This window comes from Coffea eugenioides, chromosome 10 (genome assembly GCF_003713205.1).
Source record: "Coffea eugenioides isolate CCC68of chromosome 10, Ceug_1.0, whole genome shotgun sequence".
NCBI classification, from domain to species: Eukaryota; Viridiplantae; Streptophyta; class Magnoliopsida; order Gentianales; family Rubiaceae; genus Coffea; species Coffea eugenioides.
This window is the reverse complement of record NC_040044.1, coordinates 4,622,053-4,643,976: the sequence shown is the minus strand read 5'-3', so window position 1 is coordinate 4,643,976 and position 21,924 is coordinate 4,622,053. Positions and strand designations below refer to the sequence as shown.

The 21,924-nt window shown below is 38.6% G+C and overlaps 3 protein-coding genes across 3 annotated transcripts; all 3 read right to left on the bottom strand.

Annotated features, from left to right (window-relative positions):
- Nucleotides 1-7,783: 7,783 nt before the first annotated feature.
- LOC113749294 (protein FAR1-RELATED SEQUENCE 5-like) lies at nt 7,784-10,584 on the bottom strand. Its single transcript, XM_027292981.1, has 3 exons — nt 10,549-10,584; nt 8,318-10,503; nt 7,784-8,054 (listed from the first exon to the last, which is right to left on the bottom strand). Exons 1-3 carry the CDS (start codon nt 10,582-10,584, stop codon nt 7,784-7,786), a joined length of 2,493 nt encoding a protein of 830 aa, XP_027148782.1.
- Nucleotides 10,585-12,851: 2,267 nt separating this feature from the next.
- LOC113749293 (UDP-glycosyltransferase 90A1-like) lies at nt 12,852-13,965 on the bottom strand. The gene is made up of 2 exons (XM_027292980.1): nt 13,234-13,965; nt 12,852-13,082 (listed from the first exon to the last, which is right to left on the bottom strand). Exons 1-2 carry the CDS (start codon nt 13,963-13,965, stop codon nt 12,852-12,854), a joined length of 963 nt encoding a protein of 320 aa, XP_027148781.1.
- Nucleotides 13,966-15,176: 1,211 nt separating this feature from the next.
- Nucleotides 15,177-17,514, bottom strand: LOC113749401 (cytochrome P450 81F3-like). The gene is made up of 2 exons (XM_027293126.1): nt 16,493-17,514; nt 15,177-15,958 (listed from the first exon to the last, which is right to left on the bottom strand). The coding sequence occupies exons 1-2, from the start codon at nt 17,402-17,404 to the stop codon at nt 15,338-15,340; spliced, it is 1,533 nt and encodes a 510-aa protein (XP_027148927.1). The 5' UTR covers nt 17,405-17,514; the 3' UTR covers nt 15,177-15,337.
- Nucleotides 17,515-21,924: the final 4,410 nt, after the last annotated feature.

Genomic DNA, 21,924 nt, shown 5'->3' with positions numbered 1-21,924 from the left:
TATTAAACGGATAATGCACTCATAATGGATTCCCCATCTTTTCTGGGTTGGTATCATTACGTACAGATAATATTGGATAAAATTTCTTTTTCCAAATATGATATACTTGGGTTAACTTTATATATGAAATTTCTTTTCACAGCAAATTGTAATTGTTTTTATACTTATTATTTTTCGTATATTTCTATTCATTATGTATTTTAACATTTGTTGCTATGTATTTAACTAATGTTGTACACGTCCCTGGCTGTGCGTTGCACAGCCGAGTACCTCTACTATGAAATATGTTGACGGGTTATTTTGATATCAAATATTAACCCGTGTCACATAGTAGTGTCATTGGAGCTGTGGCAACCCGTATTCGTTTATCGTCCGGACAATCCATTACAGGTTCCTTTTCAATTTTAGCTGTTAATGTCCCAAAATTGCGGTTTCTGTTTTTAAATTCAAAATTTTTCATCTTTTAGTCTAATCCCCAATTTCCCCCCTTGCCATAATGAAACGTTCGGAGACATTTTAATTGCTTACGACGCGCAGGTTGGCCACCTGTTTCCTTAGGCGTCCAAGTAAAACTGAAAGGCCAATGAAAACATGCTTAGCACACGCGCCGTCCGTCACTGTAACACATTTTTCCCAATGTGCAACCCTACTTAGAAAGTACAAGGGCATTGCACGCCCAACCTGGCCACAGCCGTTCAAATTTCTCGCGAAGAAAGACGCCTACGCACCTACAAGGCCGCAACACTTAACGGCAAAGCTGTTCATAATCGCGGGTGGGGCGACAGGGATTTTGTGATAGGCTGCGCCGTCACAATATTCGTCCAAAATCCAACTCCAACAGCCGTGCGATGGGCAGGCTCCATCGCTACCGGCCACCGCGTGATGAACAACACTCGCAAGAACTGCTGCTTGATCGGAAAACCCACATATCACACATTTTCCTTGCACAGGGGGTAAATGTTGCAGAATCAATTGCTGCAATTACTTGTGCTTATTTTGCCCTAACTCCTCATTTGGTTTATACGTACATATAAATGGCTGAATTGGTTGTACATTAATGCACAGGAAGTCTATTCAATTTATCCTAGAGGGTCGTCAGTCGAAATTATGGAGTGGTGGAAGAGGCTGCCTCGTAAGGTGGCCGCGAAAGTTGTTAGTGCTGGGTTTGGGGATTTTCTGAGCCACTTGCCCCTGGCCGATAGGGATAGGAAGTTGCCTGTCGCACTTGCGGAGCGATGGTGGGACTCAACAAACTCCTTCCACTTGCCTTTCGGAGAGATGACACTTACACCCTTGGACTTCACCTGTATAACCGGTGTTGCAGTGGGCGGCTTGCCCATTCCGTGGGATTACAATGTTAGGGAAAATGCCAATTACATCAAGGAGCAATTGGGTTGGGTGCCAGCTTTTGCTTCTGCCGGTGCCATCAGAGTTACCGATATATTGTCATTCTACAAAGACAAGGCGATTGACGAGAACGACGACGTCCAGCTGGCACATCTGACTAGAGCTTTCTTTCTACACATGCTTGGCCGCACTTTACTTAGCAACACGGCCGAAACAATTAACCTGTGCTGTCTGCCTGCGCTGGAGGACGTAGATCGTATAGGGGATTATAACTGGGGAGGGGCGGGGATGGCAACCTTGTACAGATTTATGTCCGCCGTCTCCCGACGCCTGACGAAAAGCCTTGGCGGCTTTTGCTTCGTTTGGGAGGTAAGTCCAGAATTGCCTTCACTCTGTGTCAATTCCACATTTCCATGTTCCGTTACATAAACTTTTCTGTCAGTTAGTGTTCATCTCGAACGGTGGACATAATTTGTACGACCACGTGTAGGTGTGGGCTTATGAAATTCTTCAGTTAAGTCCGTATAAACTCAAACAGGACGAGAGGGACGTATTGCCCACAATGTGGCGATGGCGCTCGTGTAATAGAGCCAACCGACAATCACCGTCTACGGTCGAACATTTTCGCCGCGCAATTGACACCATTAACCCGGAAGACGTTAGTTCCCGTACTTAGAACATCCATTAGTTTCTACCGCTGAAGTGTTATTTTAATGTTATGAATTTGTTCCGCCTGTTGAACAAACCAAATGTACTTACGCAAGTATCGAATTGTGTGTCATAGGTCAACTGGCTGCCCTTCCCTGCAATGGCATTGCCGAGTCGGTATCTCAAATCCAAGGAACTAACTGCAACGAGATTGCTTTTGGATGGCCCCATGGGAAGATTTTACTACCTGGGCGAGAGGGTTATTAGGCAGGTGTATGCAGGTGTATGTGCAAAGCAACCTCCCCATCGGCCATCAGATATGTACAGCACTGATACAATTTCGGGAAACAGGCTACATGATGTGCTTCATGGACTGCCCATTGCAAGCCTATACCCTGATCCCCCTCCATATGCTACGTATGACGAGTTTGTGCGCAGCAGGCTAATGAAACCAATGACTTCCTCCACGTTGGCACCCAGTGGGAAGGAGTGCGTAATTCATATGTGTGACCAGTTGCCACTAAGTGAGGCTACAACACCGTCACTGAAACATCCAATTAATTACCCTCCCTGGTCTGTTTTGTGCATACAAACTGATGGATCACTGGAGCAAGAGGGCATTCACAGAGTTGGTGGCGATGTAATAGGGTTGCCTCTTCCATGTGCTGTTGGTGATGTGGTATGGCATTCTTCGTATTGTACTTCACCCGCCATTTAATTTGCGCAATTTTTCTTAATACACCCATTTGTTCCCGCTTAGGTGCCTAGACACTGGTACGAGGACCTGCTTGTTCAGTGCATGGGCCTGAGAAAGAAAGTCTTAGAAAAAAGTGCAGAAATATTTCGTTTGGCATCCAATGTGTCGGACAACTCACAAGTGCTGGACCAAAGGCTACGTCAAATACAGGTAATTTTGGAAACTGCATTCAAGCTCCAAAAGGCGACAGGGAAACGGTGCCTTCGCGGTGGAGTTGGTGGACGGGAATCATGTGTTTGTAAGCGTCCGAACACAAGTGCCGGGACGCAGACATTTACGGATGAGCTTGGTAGAGGCAAAGCTCACGAATGTCAGCGAATTCATAATGCCAAAGGCTGAGCACCCATGGCCCCTCCCCGCAAACAAGGATGTGTAGCCGGAGGAATGAGTATGCAAACTACTTGGGAGTCCCCACCAACAAAGCCAAGCTGTGAGCAATCGCCACGTGTGTTGTGTAACTCTGACAATTTTAAACTTTAACACAGAATATGTTAACAGTTATACCCACAACTAACTAATTTAGTCCTGTTCTTATTTTTCGTCTGTCCCAGATTGTTCTTCACCTGCAATTGAAGTTTGCAGTGAAATTAAATATTAGGTTAATCGCACTTTATCCCCTTTAAGTATATGCCGTTTCTCACTTTACCCCCCAACGTTCGTTTTTCCTCAGTCTACCCCAAAAACTAACAGTCAACTCTAATGCACATAACGGAATATTGAATAGACAATAATATCCTTATGAAAACACTAAACAACCCAAAATACCCATATATGCTGGTTTATGAAATGCAAGTTTCCAAAATTACCCCGGAATAATAGAGGGAAATTTCCCTCCATCTGGCACGGGACCAAAAAAAAAAAAAAAGACCAACTCTTTATATACCCATTATTGAATAAAAAACCAGCTCTTTATAACTTTCGTCCATTATACTCACAGAGTACCCATTTTTCTTAAATACTAATTTATTTGTCGGATAACATAAAAATAAACCCGTTGTTGAATAAAAGAGCCCCACTTTTCAAAGCTTTTGTTCATTATAAGAACAGAGTACCCATTTTTCTTAAACAAAAATTTAGTTATCGGATATAATAAAAATTAACTCGTTGTTGAATAAAAAACCAGTTCTTTATGGCTTTCCTCCATTACAACAGCATAGTAGCCAAGGTGCCATAAATAGAAATTTATTTATCGGATAAAATAAAAATAAATCCCTTATTGAATAAAAGACCAACTCTTTATACTTTTCATCCATTATACTCACAGAATACCCAAGGTGCCTTAAATAGAAATTTATTTATTGGATAAAATAAATTTAAACCCATTATTGAATAAAAAACCAGCTCTTTATAACTTTCGTCCATTATACTCACAGAGTACCCATTTTTCTTAAATACTAATTTATTTGTCGGATAACATAAAAATAAACCCGTTGTTGAATAAAAGAGCCCCACTTTTCAAAGCTTTTGTTCATTATAAGAACAGAGTACCCATTTTTCTTAAACAAAAATTTAGTTATCGGATATAATAAAAATTAACTCGTTGTTGAATAAAAAACCAGTTCTTTATGGCTTTCATCCATTACAACAGCATAGTACCCAAGGTGCCATAAATAGAAATTTATTTATCGGATAAAATAAAAATAAATCCATTATTGAATAAAAGACCAACTCTTTATACTTTTCATCCATTATACTCACAGAATACCCAAGGTGCCTTAAATAGAAATTTATTTATTGGATAAAATAAATTTAAACCCATTATTGAATAAAAAACCAGCTCTTTATAACTTTCGTCCATTATACTCACAGAGTACCCATTTTTCTTAAATACTAATTTATTTGTCGGATAACATAAAAATAAACCCGTTGTTGAATAAAAGAGCCCCACTTTTCAAAGCTTTTGTTCATTATAAGAACAGAGTACCCATTTTTCTTAAACAAAAATTTAGTTATCGGATATAATAAAAATTAACTCGTTGTTGAATAAAAAACCAGTTCTTTATGGCTTTCCTCCATTACAACAGCATAGTACCCAAGGTGCCATAAATATAAATTTATTTATCGGATAAAATAAAAATAAATCCATTATTGAATAAAAGACCAACTCTTTATACTTTTCATCCATTATACTCACAGAATACCCAAGGTGCCTTAAATAGAAATTTACTTGTCGGTTAAAAATAAATTTAAATCCATTGTTGAAAAGTGCCCACATGCATGTCGGTTCTAAATAAAAAAAAATAGTTGTTTAAACTCTTTCTAACTTATTCAGGTATAGAACCAAATTAAAGACAATATTAACAAATTATTAATGAAAAATTCTTACATTGTAATTTGAGTAGCCGTAAAATCTTCTTTCCGGATTTTCAAGTGTCCAAGAGGTGCACAATGGTGCCTCTTTACCACATCCCCACATTTTTTGGGGTGATCTTTCAACATTATTTGAAACACTTTGTGACATTTTATGATGCTTTTGGTTGACAAAGAGAAATTTTAGGAACTTTGGAGAGAAATTTTAGGAACTTTGGAATTTGCTAAAATTTATGAGAAAAATTGGCTGCACAATACCACATTTTATAGAACCCAACCAACGGCTAATACCAACCAACGGCTCTTTGAGGGAAAAAGTAGGCTAAAAGCATCAGACACCATTGAGGGGCATTTTTGTCAGCTAAAACCAACGGCCCTTTTCGTATGGCAATTTTGAAATCTTGAAGTTTTTAACGGTGCAATTGCTGACGGAGGGGGTAAACTGAGGAAAAACAAACGTTGGGGGGTAAAGTGAGAAACAGCTTATACTTAAAGGGGATAAAGTGCGATTAACCCTTAAATATTTACAACAAAACAATTTAAATGAAACTTGTTGTTACTATAAATCTTCACATTTAATGCATTACATTTTTCCAGCTTATTTATATCATGACACAAAAGCCTTTTGTATCAATGCAACACGATATATAAGCAGGGTTTCAATTCACTGCGCTAGTTAACCAATTTCTCATATACAAACAAATTTACTAAAATTAAAATAGCGTATTTCAAAGTTGCGCTTCTGTTTCGAAGTCAATTACTCTTAAACAGCTAGTCCTTAACTCATATAATGGAACAAACCCGTAAAGAACTAGTATATTATAGCAAACAATTTATTTTGTTTACTTTAAAATGTTTCATTTATATTAAATATTTCAAAAAATGCTAGTTTTCCTTTCGTAAACATCTCTCATTCCATATATTTGAATTGTATTTGCAAATTTTTAAGTATTTAACAAAATACTTCAAATATTTATAATGAAATGTTCATACAAAACGTGGTACTTCATTCATGTAATACACAAAAGCCATAAAGAGTTGGTACTTTATGGGACATTTCCTTTTTAAACTATTTTTGACTTATATTACGTAGATAACCTACCATTTTTTTGTTTCATAACAAAAAAACTGTACCATTTTCTAAAAATGGTGCCTTACTCCCTAATCCAGCTTTACTTCATGTATTACTCTCTAAGTTTGTGACATTGTTGTTAGGCTTCAGTAATCACTGTAGATGCCTTTTTCCCCAACTAAATGGTAAATAATAATCCCCAACATCACTAATAAATCCCAACTTCATACCATATATTTGTAATTTTCGCCTTCATGATGTCAGCTAAGGGACCCAATAACTCAAAGGCAACGGAGGTCAGTCAAATTTTTACAACCTCAGGGGGTGCCATTGAAAGTGTCACAAATCTCAGGGGAGGTTTCTTAAATTATCCCTAATAAATATATTACAAACCACATCGTAATTGATAGTTATTGGCTAATTAAATATATTAGTACAAATGTATTAGTAAAGTTACTCGAACTAATTAATAATTTCTATTAGTACATTTGTATAATTAGTAGTATAATTTATAATATTAATTATATTACATAAATTAATATACATATATACATATAACTGATAATACCATTGTTATTGGTGCACTGAAGAGACGCATAAGCATTGTGAGCAATGAAAGTAGATCGGGAGAAACAGATGTTACTGTTCCTACACCTGAATGGAACGATGGGCAAGAGAAAAGGCGTTGGGCCTTTTCGGTCATTGGTTTGGATAGCAATGAGAGGAACAAACAGCCCATATCGTAAAAACAGTTTATAGCAGCAGCGTAAGGCACCAGTTTACAAAAGCTGGGCAACTGAAGCTGATTCCCAAGTACCCACTAAGGAAACGTCTATCCCACCAAGAGATTTTGCGCAACATACGCTTCCACTTAATTTCCTATTTACAAAAAAGGAACAACTTTGGTTCCTCTAATAAACAATTTGTCAACTACTTACTCTCCTATTAACCTATAAACAACAGTTACCTGCTTCTGAGGGTTGCTCGGGATTAAGGTTCGTATAAACTGTCAAAAAGGCTTACTGGCTTGACAGAAAGAATATTACCCAAGTGCAGTAGCACTATTTGCTACTGCACTGCTTACGACGCAACCTTCGGTGGAACTACAATGACTTACCCATGGCCTAGCAACCTTGAATACTCTTCACCCCACCGATACATAACAAAAGACAATCCCTCAAGCCGGTGTTGCTCTGTAACCTGTCTGTCGTCACGGCTGCTACTTCCATGCACAACCATACCATCTCTTTCAACCTCTGCATTTCACACATTGTATAAGAATATATAATAGGATTTACACACGCAACAGCAGTGAAATAAGAACAACAATGCCATTTACCAACAGGTACTGCATCAGTACAATGACTGTTTACTACCCTTCAGTGGCTGTCGTCATAACACCTTACAATGGCCCATGACACATTCAAACTTACATTATTTACACTTCAATGGTAACGGAATCACATTTTTTTAAACACCACCACAACCTGTACCCAGCATACCCCCACATTCACGAATACCTTGTAGCCTTCTCATGCTCAAAACAAATTAATGCGAAGGAAAGATACAAACCGTTCCCCTTCTACAGTTTCGTACTTGTTTCATGGAAACACTACTCTTGCACCTCTACTCACCAAAACCTGCCTTATTTATTGCGTAACTGCAAACCGAAGCAAGGCCTCCAGTAGTGCCTCATCTTTCTCCTGGACTTCTTTGTTGGCCAACTGTGTCCCTTCCACCGCTACCCTGTGGTTGTGGTACAACCACAGGTCCTCTCCATTCGCCTGAGTCGCTCCAGCCCGTACCAATTTCAAATGATTTTTCCAGCGAGTCATCCAAACAATTTTCCATATAATCATCATGAACTGCTGTGTTGTGCGAATTCTTTTTGTATGGGCATGTTCGTTGGTTGTGCCCTGCCTGCAATCTTCAACCCATATATCACATGTCAAATAATTTGTGACTACAAGTAATCACGTCAACTAAGCACAATGCTAACATTACACCACTTCAACTTTCTTGCATTGCCAACAACTTTGGATGCACATTTAATTATGTTTTTATTTGCTACTGTTGATAATAAGAACGAAAAATACCCACTTCTTCATTATTACCTTCACTGTCCACTTCATGTATTATATCAATTAACTACTGTATAACTACGTATGCAATTCCGATAGTACCTGCAATGACCACACTTTCTTTTCTTCTTTGCTTCTGCATGCTTGTGATCACCTTTACACCGTGACACCCTGGGATCTAACAGCCCGAATGTTCTTCTACTTCTATCGTTCCTCACTCTTGAATCCATTGCAAATCCGTCTCCCCCATATCCCCTGTCAATCCACTTCTCCTTTAGGTCCACGGAATGCTTGTCAAACATCTGCTGCAGGTCATTAAACGCGTCATCCATGTAGGAGGCATAGTAACACATAGTATTACAGCTGGACTTTAAAGTGCCATATCTGGCCATTTGTGTCAGTTGTTCGTCTGCAACAAATGCTTTCATTCCATTATTACTACAGTAAACTCCCTTTGTCCACCGCTTCGAAATGCATGCTTCTGGGATCCTGTTCATTCCTTCTACCACCATCACGCGAAACATGTGAGCACAAGGAATCCCCTTTGACTCGAATTTCATGCAAGAGCAGATTAGATTCTCCATTGACCTATCATAATCCACCCTCCAACTTATTCCGTGTCCACCATATTTCGAGTAATAATACGTACGACTCCCTCCATCCTCGCTCCAGCCCTCAGAAATTAGAAGTCCTTGCCTGTTCAAATGCTTCCTCACCATGAAGAACACATTCCTTGTAAACACCTCCGCTGCGCTCCACTCTAATTCGGGCAGGATTGTGGTTAAGACTGGTTTTGTGTTTTCGCTTGTGTGAATTGCTTTGCTCTCAGTATGTCGAAGCCACGCTATTGCCAAATCAAAACTTCTAACGAATTCATATAGTCGCATTTTTTCATTCAAGTACTCATTCAAAAAAGCATTCATTTTCTCACACCTTTGAGTACTTCTCATACCTGCAAAAAAATTACCGCGTAAATAGGCCTCTGCCCATAACCTTCTCCTACGGTATAACTCCTTCACCCACTCATTCTCTACCACCCCACATTCATTAACCAACCTAGCCCACCGATCCTCAAACTCAAGAGTGCTACACTTTCTCTCCATCAGGTTATACAACCTGTTATTAAACTCCTCGCAGCGAATATTACTCCGTGCATTTCTATGCAAGTGCCACGAACATAGCCTGTGACAAGCATCTGGGAGAAGATTCTTTATGGCTCTTCGCATTGCACTGTCCCCATCTGTCATCACTGCTACTGGCTTTCTACCTTTCATAGCCTCTACAAATGTACTTAGCACCCATTCATATGTTTCAATCCTCTCATCTGATAGCAGGGCACAGCCAAAAATAGTACTGTTCAAATGGTTGTTTACCCCTGCAAGTACAACTAGTGGCTTGCGGTATTTATTTGTTTTGTATGTTGTATCAAACACCAATACATCTCCAAATACACTGAAGTCCGCACGAGATTTAGAATCTGCCCAAAACAACCTTGCCAATCTTCCTTCGTTATCCACATCATATTTATAAAAGAACATCTCATCGGCATCCTTCTTCGCTGCCAAGAACCCAAGTGCCCCTTCTGCATCGCCATTAAAAATATCTTTTCTACGTTCCTCGTCCATTCGGTTATACAGATCCTTAATGCAAAATCCCACGTTACTATACCCTCCAGCTTTGATAACAAAATGTTTCATTATCTGGCATATTCTGGCCCCAACCAACTTTAGACTTTTTGCCTGCGCATATTCTGCATCGCTCACTTTTCTATGCGACCTAATGTGTTGCACACTTGCCTCTGATGCCAGCGGGTGATTGTGCTCCATAATGAAGCGTGTCACCACATACTTTACCGATTCTATGTCATATTTCACGCGAAAGCAAGCCCCACACCCGGTTCTTGTGATTGGTTTTGCTTCTCTTTTCCGGTCTTCATAATTAAACCACTTTTCATTCCTATAACCTTCACAGCAACATACCCATTTTCTAAATCTTGAAATGCCATCTGCATCTCGTTTGCCATTACTTTTACGAATCCCAAATCCGCTTAGTTTCGCATACAAATTATAGAATTCCCCAGCTTCTTCTTCCGTGTCAAATGTTAATTTCATTACGTCATCCACGCCTATTGCGCCCACCAATTCATTGGCCTCCTCATCTTCGTGTCCTCCTATTGAACCACCGCTTTCTTCAATGAATGTGTGTCGGTCACACTCAGGTTCTTGGTTAAGGTCAAATGACCTTAACCTGCCGCAACCATCCATCCCCATTCTTCCGTTCTCTGTTTCCTGCACCATGTCATGAGTTTCAAAGTTATGGACAAAAGTACTCACCTTTGATTTCTCTACTTCTGTTCCACGCCGCTGCATTCTTTCACCACAGCTTCGGAAGGGCCTTCCTCAGATATATGTACCGTCACCGCCTGCGCCTGAATTTACGCCAGTAGACACCACCTCTGTCTATTCCGCCTTGACTTCTTCTTTACCAAATTTTTGCCTTCGTCCGACCTCACCACCTGTCTGCAAACACACCCATCACTGCGGGCCCCAACATGGCTGTGTGTTTAGTACCTATTACGCTTCCTCTTCGGTGGCCCCACCATGGCTTTGTTTAGTACACAAAGCTTCGTCTTCGATGTTTTATACAACAAAACCGGCACCGGCGTGTTAATTTTTATGCTTTCCGATAAATAATTTTGTATTCAACGAAATTGGGGTCTCCTGACTGTCTGATGGACGAATGCCGTAAAGCGCTGGTCGTTTATAAGACAACCGTTTTAACTACATTTTATCCCATAACCCAACATTTGTATTTAAGGCACGTTGGCAACTCTGTCACTGTAATGGTTGACAGGCACAAAGAGCTGGTCTTTTACTCACCAACGGGTTTTGTTTCATTTTATCCGATAAATCAGTCTGTCTATATGGCACCGTCGGTATTATGTTGTTGTAATGGAAGAAAGCCAAGGGGAGCTCAAACTTTTAAACTGACACACCCGTTTCAATATAATAATGGTCCTCAAAATGGATTTAATCTTTAGTTGTAGTGCAGGAAAGCCATAAAGAGTTGGCTCTTTATTCAAAAATGCATTTGTATTTAAAATTTTCTATTCGCTAACATTTGTATTCGACGAAAATGGGTAGTCCGTTGTTATTATGGACGAAAGTGTTCAAAATTGGGGTTGTTTTAATAAAGTTAACGGGTTCATTTTTACTACTTAGGCCATTATATTTATGTTAATTCCATTTCATCCCAATGCATTTTCAGCTTGTGCTGTACGCTACATTTCCAATGTCCAAACCGCGGTTATAGGTCATCACTTCCTTTTCTACAATTATTCCCTTTTGCGTCCGTACTTGTCAGATTGCAACGTGGAGGCTTCTTTGCCATATTTTTTGCTTTCCACACCTGTTTTCTGAAGTTGCGAATGCACTACAGAAATTACCACTAACCGCTTACAAAGATTCAAAAGAATGACGTGACAACAGAAAGAATGTATGCACACGTTTCTTTTTTTTAGAAAAAAAGAGTATAAACTTCTTTTCTCTCTCTCTCTTTAACTTGATCGTCGGAGTTTATTTTGGAGCAGATCTGAGGTTGTGAAGGTTTACTGCCATTTGTCGAGTAACAGACCCGATCCACAATGAATTGCTTCAGCCCATCCGTGGGAAAAGTTAGAAACGACTAGTTATTCGAACCAATTTGTAGATTGTTGTGATTGCACTGCTAAGATGCAAACGGAAAGCAAGTTAATCTTGTGTCGAAGAACTGGTACTAACCCTTGAGCAACCATGCAAATATTGCCGTCAATATATAATTTTCCAGAAAGGACAATTGTCCAACATTGTCACACTAATCGCTGCTGATACGCGTCTTACGAATGTCAAACAATGAAAAATGTCAGAACCAAGTCAGTGGGTCACCGAGCCCCTTGGGTTGGCTCGAATGGTTTCGGAGTAGTCTAGTTAGATCCAGAGATCGTGTGTTCGAGTCATTTCTCTACCGCTTGTGTATCCTTGGGGGTAGGGTGCACAAGCGCAGGGAGATTATTATGGCAAAGTTGGAATACTCCCTGTATTTGAAAAAAAAAAAATCAATGGATCACCGCAATAAGAATAAACGTGACTCCTCATCAAAAGATCTCGACATCAAGGGCTTGGAAATACATAGGATGCCAAGATCAAACGGTTTCAACTGCTCACAAAAATATAAAAGAAAGATGTTTCTCAGAAAAAGAGTAAAAAACCTTAAATCTATCTTTCTAACTTTTATTCCAGGGATGGATCGCCGTTTTCTACCAAAGAAATATCAAAGTTCGATTAACACCAAAACAAAATTGCAGAACTCAGCTTCTACAAGGGCAGCTGCAAGTTGCCCATGACCCTGTATTTAACTTGCGTTTAGTGTGTTTACGGAAACTTTCTTTGTGCTTTTGGTGACTAAATTCACGCAAATAAACGAACAAAACCTTACATATGTCCTGTAAACAAAGCCAATCATGCACGATAATCGATTTTCTTATATGGTTAAAACTCATTATGCAACAAGCATGAAATGTACAAGTGCGCTGCCCTGACAACCCAATCCCCTTGTGTCTCCATTTCAGAGAAAAATTTTGTAGGAAGAAGCTTCTCTTTCATGCAATTCTTTTTGCCTGCAAATCTGACAACTCATTCATGACCTGACTCAATGAGCTCCTAGATGATCCACCCTCTTCCATAGCTTTGATGGCAATTTCACCAACTTCCTTCGCATTCTTCCTCACCTCTTTTCCAGACTCTTCTTCCATCAATTCTTTTACAGCCATTTTCAAAGTCTCCCATTTAACCAAACCATTCAAGGTCCCGTCACAAGTCTTCACCCTGGTCTGTTTGGATTGTGAATTATTAGAGATATTTTTACTGTAACACTTTTTGTGATGTGATGTATGTGAGATAAAAAGGTAATTAGGAAGGTAAAAAGGTGTATTGAAAATTGTAATGATGAATCGGAACTTTTGCACATATGCTCTCGATCACGGAGTTCCATCCACAGTGACTTAGAAATCCCTGAACACTTTTGTGATCAAGAATTTGTCTCTGATCAATCCACTCTTTTACTACTATTCCCCGGTCTTTGACTCTGTTTTCAAAACCATCACTCGAGTCTGACTGATCATTTCCTCTAACTATCCACAGAAAGTTCACTCCTGATTTCTCCAATGCGATTTTAACCTCCTCCAATTGCTCCTTAGATATCTCTGCCTGTGATCCAAACGAAATGTATAAAACAGGATTCTTCTGTGGTAGTTTTTCGTCTAGCCACTGAATCCACGAAGGTTTCTGGCCGGCTGCTTTTGACGGCTGGGCAGCTAGGCAGAGAGGTCCAATTGACCATGCTCTGGGGACACATTTTTTGTTCCAATAGTCCAGGAAAATGGACTCAAGCTCGTAGAAGCTGTTGACGAGAAGGCCATAGCTATGCATTGTTGCTCTGCCATGCTCCAAGACAAGTTGGAAGTACTCAGTATCACGTTCTGGATAGGCAATTTTTGGGTCAAAGTCATTTCTTGTGAACTTGATCCATGGAAAATCATCCCCAGGAAAACTGATTTCTTCAGTGTCTGATTTTCCTCGTTGGAGCAGAGAAGTCGGGCCTACAACTTGAACCAAAGTCGTGGCATAAATGCCTGTACCATAGAAAACAAGCCTTGGGATACTGAACTTCTGGGCAGAGTCAAGTGTCCAATGTAGGAAGCCATCGGTTATCATGAATGTGAGATTTGGGAGTGTGTTTAAGGTTTGTTCGAAGTGGGGTTTCATCAATTTGGTGGCTTTAAGAAAGGAAATAAATAGAGACATGGATGGAAGTTTATCGGTACTTTCAACGCCTGGTGGTATTCCGTCGATGTTCTAGGGGAAAGGGAGGATGACTGTAGAGATTTTGTTGTGGAAGTTAGAGAAGAAATTAGAGATGATGGAATGGTTTGCAGGGGTGGTTACAATTGTTATTACAGCGCCGTGGCGGTGGTGGAGGAGCTGAGCTAAGTGCAAGGATGGAATCATGTGGCCTTTGGACATGAATGGAAACAACAAAACATGAGGAGGGGGAGCCATTTCTCTGTTTCTTGCAAACACAATTGATTCTCTGTTCTCTCTTTGGTAGTAATTAAACTATGATCATGGTTACCAGAATCCAGGACTCTTGATTCAAGGTTTACACAATTTTATAATCTAACTAATGGAGTAAATAAAACCTCAGCTGGTGCTACTTAAGCGTCACAATAAATGAAGTTGACAACTCACAACAGGGGCTCAACATCTCCATCAACTCTCAAAGGAAGAAATAGAGTCCACGGACTTGATTGATTCAACAACTCGGATAAGGCTGCTGCTTTACCATCTAGCAATCTTTGTGATCAGGGACTAAAGGGAAGGGATTGGTTGGGCGGTTATAGGGACGGAGTGCAACTGAGACGTCTCATATTCGAGTTTTTCTACGGAAAAAAATCTTCATATTTTGGATTTCTTCGGGTATTCATTAGGCACTCGTTAACATATTTAAAATTTATCTAATCTATTTTATATATATATACACACACATACTATAATTATTATTCTTCCTTTTATTTATATATTTTTGCCTATTTAATCTTACCTGCCCTTCTTTATATTTATTTGTTCTAATTAATCTTGTATTTTTTATCTGAAATATGTCTTAAGAAGGGTTGTCCAAATAGATAGACTTTTTACATACTCATTTTTTTTATCTCTCATTGATTATCAACATTAAAGAAAACTTGACTTTTCGGATCAAGAAGTTGCCAACTAAGATATTGCTTAGCGTGGACATTAGGGGAATGAATAAATATATGGTTGAGTCATTTTCGGTTAGGAGTTGCAAGGTATAATTATTGTGCTGTGAAAATTCCAACTTAAAACAAGGAAATTTAAAAATTGGCGTCATCAAATACCAACTACTATAAAGTAAATTACTCCATCATTTTTTTCCCTTAAAGAAACAAGCGAAATATATAAAACAAGAATTTTTTTTACTAGTACATATTTTTTCTTCAAACAAGAATTAGACGCGGAAAATAGTGCCCACCCTTTCTCAAGAGTCAAGATACATCCTCGTCGCAGTCTAAATTTGAGAAAGAAGACTGATCATTCCAGGTCGTGCTTGACAGTTGGCGACTAAGGGTTGAGCTTTAGGCATAGTCAGTCCAGGCCCCTCAGCTAAATCTACCGTCTCCTCGCTGATTCTGCTCCAATCAAAGCACTGAATAATTGATCCCAAAGCAAATCCAACCATGCGCATGGCCAATCCCTCCCCAGGACAACCTCTTCTACCAGAACCAAATGGCATTAATTTGTAGCCATCTCTGGTCCCTTCAAGCCCTTCAAATCTTTCAGGCTTGAATTTTCTTGGATCCTCCCAATTCTTGGAATCATTTTGGATAGCCCACAAATTGACCATCAACATTGTCCCCCCAGGGACACGGTAACCCCCAACCACACATTCCTCGGAGGATTCGTGGGGAATTAATAAAGGCCCTGCTGGAAACATCCTCAATGTTTCACTAATTATGCACCGGAGATAGGGTAGATTAGGCACATCTGATTCATCTAATAAACGTTCTTTTCCTATGATTCTGTCAATTTCTGCTTGTGCCTTCTCCAAAGTTGATGGATTGTTCAGCATTAGTGACAATGCCCACTCCATAGTTCCCACTGATGTATCGGTACCTGCTGCTAGTAAAACCTGCAATACGAAAGTGGTCAATGGTGAAATGCACTTGGGAAAAGAAGAAGAAAGTGGTAAACGCTAGAATGAAGAGCATGATCAATGACATTTGCTTCTAAAGTCATCAACCAACTTTAGACATCGGTTGGCTAGACATCATACTTTCCTTCTGCTTCACTGTCAAATGCCAACACCGAAGAAAAGTAGGCCCCCCGCCCAATACGTTGGGATCTACTCCTGTTCACACCATGCGGTCAACTCTATTCTTGGACTGTACCAGTGAATTTTTCTTATTCATCATAACTTATTGCACAATAATGAAAGCAATTCAATTACTATAAGACAACTGAAGTAATGTTATGCATTATACTCAAAGAAAGCAGATTTTGGCCATCTAGATTTAGTCACTTAATCTTCGAATTACTTTCAATTTCTATTAATTTGTCCTTAATCGAAGTTTGACATTTTCTAGGGAACATAGAAATGATAACAAATTAGGTACATTAATAAGAAGAAGAAGAGCCAGAAAGAAATTTATCAGAGTAACCATACCAGCATAAGGCTTCTAATGATTTCATCCTTGTAATACTCAGGTTCCTTCTGTTGCAGGGTCAACAAAACTTCAATCAGCGTTTTCTTCTTTTCCCCTGTTTCCCCTGCATCGCCGCCACCATTTTCTGCATCTTTTGCACTCCTAAATCCCTTGATCAACTCCTGCATGAATTGATCCCTATTCTCCTGCAAAACCCTCAAGGCCTTCTCCGTCTTTCCCACTTTTAACCACCTCAAAACCGGCAAGAAATCTCCCATATTCGAAGCTCCACCAATTCTCATCGTCTCCTCTACAATCTCCCTGAACCTCTTAGCCTCCTCAACTTCCCCAACATTCTCCCCATAGTACCTCTTCCCAGCAATCATCCTCATCATCACGTTCAACATCAGCTCAAAGAAAAGGGCCTTCATATCCACGCTTTTCTTGTTTTCTGAAGCTGAAAGCAGCCTTTTCAGCATCAATTTTACTTCATCAACACGTATCCCGTGAAGCGTTTGAAGCCTGTGGGAAGATAAGATCTCCAGTGAAGCTATCCGCCGTAGATTTCTCCAGTGATCCCCGTAGGACGTCCATGCCATTGAGGTATAATTGTATCCCAGATGTTTTCCAGCCAGCAGACGCGGGCGGTTGGCGAAAACGATGTCGTGCTTGTTGAGGCATTCTTCGGCTGCGGAAGGGGAGGAGACAAGGAGGACTGGGCGTGAGCCGAATTCCAGGAGGAGGACCGGGCCATGACGGTCGGAAATCTTGGCTAGGCCTCGGTGAAGAGGCTTCTTGACGAGGAGGAGGTGGCCGAGGACGGGGAGATTAAGGATGGGACTAGGTGGAAGGTTTCGGATTTTGTTGAGGAAGTGCTTGGTGAAGATGTATAATGCTAGGAAAAGTGGAAGGTAGAGATACAAGGCTTCCATGGATAGTTGCGGATTTCTTGCTGGTTTATTTGGGATTGAATGATGGATGGGGTTTAATTAATGAGAGTTAGTGGATTTATAGTTGGACTTGTGACTCTGAGTGGTCTTCATCTCGTTTTCTTGTAAGGTTGCAATTGACAGCCAGCCTATGAAACTTCCTATTAAAATGTGCAATTATAATCGTTGGCTAAATTCTATATACAAAGATGACTTTTGAGTTTGGGAGAGTGAATTTGTTATGAGTAGATTAAAACCATTACGAACTATACTATACATAATACAATCAGTGTGGCCCGGCCCCTCTTCTTCAAGAAAATTATGCTTCAAATCAGATTAAATAAGGTTAATGAGTTGAGATTTTTCTTTTCTTTTTTTTTTGTCGATACAATAGCTTCCTATATTATGGAGGAGGAGTAGGACCTGAAGAGGTTTAAGAATAATTCGAAGAGGACTAAATCACCACCAGATCAGACGAATACACTATATACCTGCATAAATTTTTTAAACAAGACCACATTTAATCGTGGCAAATTAGCGGGAGGCAAGACCCCACCAAAGTTTCTGCTTTCTTGTACAAATCTTCTTGGATTCGGGGCAGGGGGAGCGGTGCATGGGTCGGAAAAGTGTAGGGTTGGAGGTTTTTACATTTCAATAGTGGCACTAAGCCACTACTTAGGGCAGCCACAACGCCCGTGTAATGGGGAGCCATTACACCGCTCCATGACACGGCGAGCCGTGTCATGGAGATTACACGCATCATGGATGCGTGTAAATCCATTGAAGGTGGGCCCTATGGCAACGGTAAAATTCCCCTATGGCCCATTGATTTAACTTATGTAATATTATGTTATGGAGTTCAACTAATTACATTCCGAATTATTAATTAAGTATGGATTATTATGATATCTTCGCATTTGAAGTATCAAATATTTGTTTAATTTCCTACGTAATTATTTTTTAAAAAATAACAATATATTATTTTTGAAACATATAAAAAGATATATTATTCAAACTTAAAAATTAATAATATCATTTTTAGAAAATAAAAAAATTCAAAATGTACAAAATTTAACGAAAGTTAGTACTTTATTTTTTAAAAATAACAAAATTAGTTTTAAAAATTACTTTATTTATTTATGGGATATGAGTTATGCATTATTAAAATAAATATTTGATTAATTGTGGACCCATGCTATTACACCTTGTGGAGTGTAATCCATTGTGAGTGAAAGTGTAATAAAAGAGGAGAAAGTGGAATGCTGACGTGACATGTGAATTACACTCCACAAAGTGTAATAGCATTGTGGATGCTCTTAGCTTACCTGTCATCTACCCCTTTTTTTTAAAAAAATATTGTACCTGGAGTTTGGAAGTGCGTTATTTTTTTCCTGCATAAAAATTAAAAATCGTCGGAGTAACAAAATCTTGCAGTTAAAAACTAGCAAATTTTCTACAAATCAAGAGAAATTAAAGCACAGAATCAATGCACAAGTTCACGACAGCAAAGCAGAACCAAATAATTGTCGTGGACCAATCGTGCTCGATCTATTTAATGAGATTCCAGTCCTCCAAGAAAAGTTGGCAACGAAATGAAGTCATATGGAACGGGGTTGTACCCTGGCCAAACAATGTGCTGCGCCTAACTCACTTAAGCTATGGACGACTGTTGCATGCTGAAAATTTTTGCACTAAAAGTGTTGCCGAACCACATGGTCAATCTATAGACAAGAACCCTAAATGGAGGTAAGTTCGGTTTTGCACATTACAGCAAATTACTACGTCCAATTTTACTGATTCGCGCAGCTGTGCTTTTGTCACGAGAATGCGGCACCAAATGATAGATGAACACTTAAAAAAGAGTAAATCTTATGTATACTAACAATGTATACACTATTACGGTTGGATATACGACACATATGCAAAATTTGAGTTTCAAATTTAAATTCAAATTATGTGTCATGCATCTAATAATGATAAAAGTGTATATACTGTCAGTGCATCAACTTTTTATCTCATACAGTATTTTTAAAAAAAAATAATATTTCAAATAATCTTAATGTTTGCTACTCTTCAAATTCATTTTCTTGAAAACTCAAACGCACCGAAAGCATCGTTAATTAAGCAATAAAAATAGGTAGCCATTTTTTAAAAAAAAATAAATAAATAAATTCTCACGCTACAAAAGAATTTAGACGAAATGCACCGAAAAGGGCATATGAGACTTCTGGTCCTAACCGTGTGCGTGTGGCGTGAAGTGTGAAGCATATTTTGATTAGAAGCAACTGCCCCTCCAACTCCGGGGAATTTCTATACAGTACAAAATTTTTAAAAAAAAAGTTGACGAGATTACTTCGTCAATTAAGGCTGCGCGACATATCTTTCTTCTGGAAGATATTCAGGTGCTTTGCTTACCAGCATACCTGTGTCACTGGAGGATTCCAAGAACTCAACTTTCTACATATGGTGGTTGTATAAGAGGGGAAGGAGCAAATAAAAAAAAAAAAAAGATTTGGTTTCCATGCAAACAACCATTCTCTATCTACAGCATCGATCGGTTTGATATCAGGTATTCAGTCGACACTCGTTAATAAGAGTCTCAGGTATTAATTTTTTAAAAATAAGATAATTAATTTAAAAAATTGCTAAAATATACTAAGTTCAATAACTGTGATTGTACGTATTTATGCAATGAATTAGGAGTAACGTAAGTGTGTTAGATGGAAAAAAAATTTCTCTCATAGTGAACCTTATTGTTGAGGTTGTTGAAGGGCAAGGGAATTATTTTATTCTTTTTTTTTTTCTAGAAGGAAAACGAAAGTCTTGTAAGCTTATCAAGTTACGACTTCATTTGACCGGAGACTGAAGGTATTGATTCGGAAATTTTGGCCAAAATGAGAGACACATTTTCCATGGAAAAGTTCTTGTTGATTTATAAAAGGGGGCATTGACCGGCTAGCAATAGAAGTCAGTCAATCAACTAATGGATCCAAAACTTTGCGTAATTGGCTATTTTAACTTTCTTGAGTTCCTTAGTCGTCCGTCACCACTCGCCCCCCGCTCCAAGTTTGTGGAAATCTTGAAGCAAGTCAATTTCTTTTCTTCGGGACCATATAGTTGTCCAATTCTGCAAGTTTCCTTGTGTCGCAATCCTCTGATTTATGAATAGATTCAATAATTAATCTGCTAATACATGAACTTGCGTATGATTTATTCATCACTTGATCGAATGATGAATAATTCCCAAATTGTGCAGTAGATTTATTCTAGATACTATTTCTTTCCAAGGCTTGTTTTTCTTTATTTCGAGTGGTACTAAGAAGGTATAATTTAGTACCTTGAAAGTATTCCAACAGTTAAAAGAGTGGTGTTAATTTTACTTTTTCTTCACCATCTAAATGTCTTAGGGTTTATCAATTACTCCGTTTGAATTAGCTGTTTTTTGAGATATTTTTTGAAAATTTTACTGTAGCAGAGTTTTTAGAGTATATTTTGAAATATTTTTAGAAAATATTTTGAAATATTTAAGAGTAGTAGAGTTTTTAAAATATATTTTGGAATATTTTTTAAATATTAAAATAATTTAGATTACTTTTTAGAGTATTTTTAAAAATTTTTAGTATTTAAAAAACTAATTTTTGAAAAAATAAAGGATTTCGAGGATTCTACTTTCTCATACGTTTTCACATTAATTTTGACCGTTAAAAAGTCTCTCAAATCACAATTGAGAAAGAAGTTTAACCATTTCTTGCCGTGCTTTACACTTTACCCAGTAATCCTTTAGCAAAAGTGACATTAATATAGAAATATGGGAGTGTCTAAATGTAGAAAGAGACGTACGGTACGGGTGAATATGATACGTACACTTATACAGAGTAATAGGTTTGGGTATACCAATGAATGCTTATTGCTTAATACGCTGTGTCAGGAGACTCATTCAACCAACAAGATTTGCTGTCAACTTTGTTCCATTGGCAAGTACCACAGTGGAACTTAACTTTGTGAGTTAATAAGGAAAAATCGTTCAAGATGTTACTTGCATTTCGTTAAATAAATTTTTTTTCTTATTTTTAAATAATTTTTTATTTCTTACAAATTAAGCCACCTATTGTCAATAAGTTCATGATATTTGTCGGGGCTAAGTTCTTTCGTCTAAGATATTATTGTCATGTCTCCGGGGCCAAAGTAATGCAAAAGATTGTTAATTTACCTGGAAACTTTTGTGGGATGCTATTCAGAAACTTATTACTAAGGGGTCTTCATGAAAAATTTCATACCTAAGGATGATAGCAACTACACAAGCATCATCATCTACTTGCTATACTGATCAGCCAGCAATTTTATGAAAAGGTTTATGATATTTGACGGTTCAATTATCACTAGACTTCCTTTTTCATTTTAGTTTATACTCCTTCCGTCCTAATTATTTGGTTCTGTTTCAAAAATCAAACTTTTTAAAAATAGTGGTTTGATTGTGATGTTTGTGCTTCTCTTTTCAATTTTATTTCTACAAATTCAACATT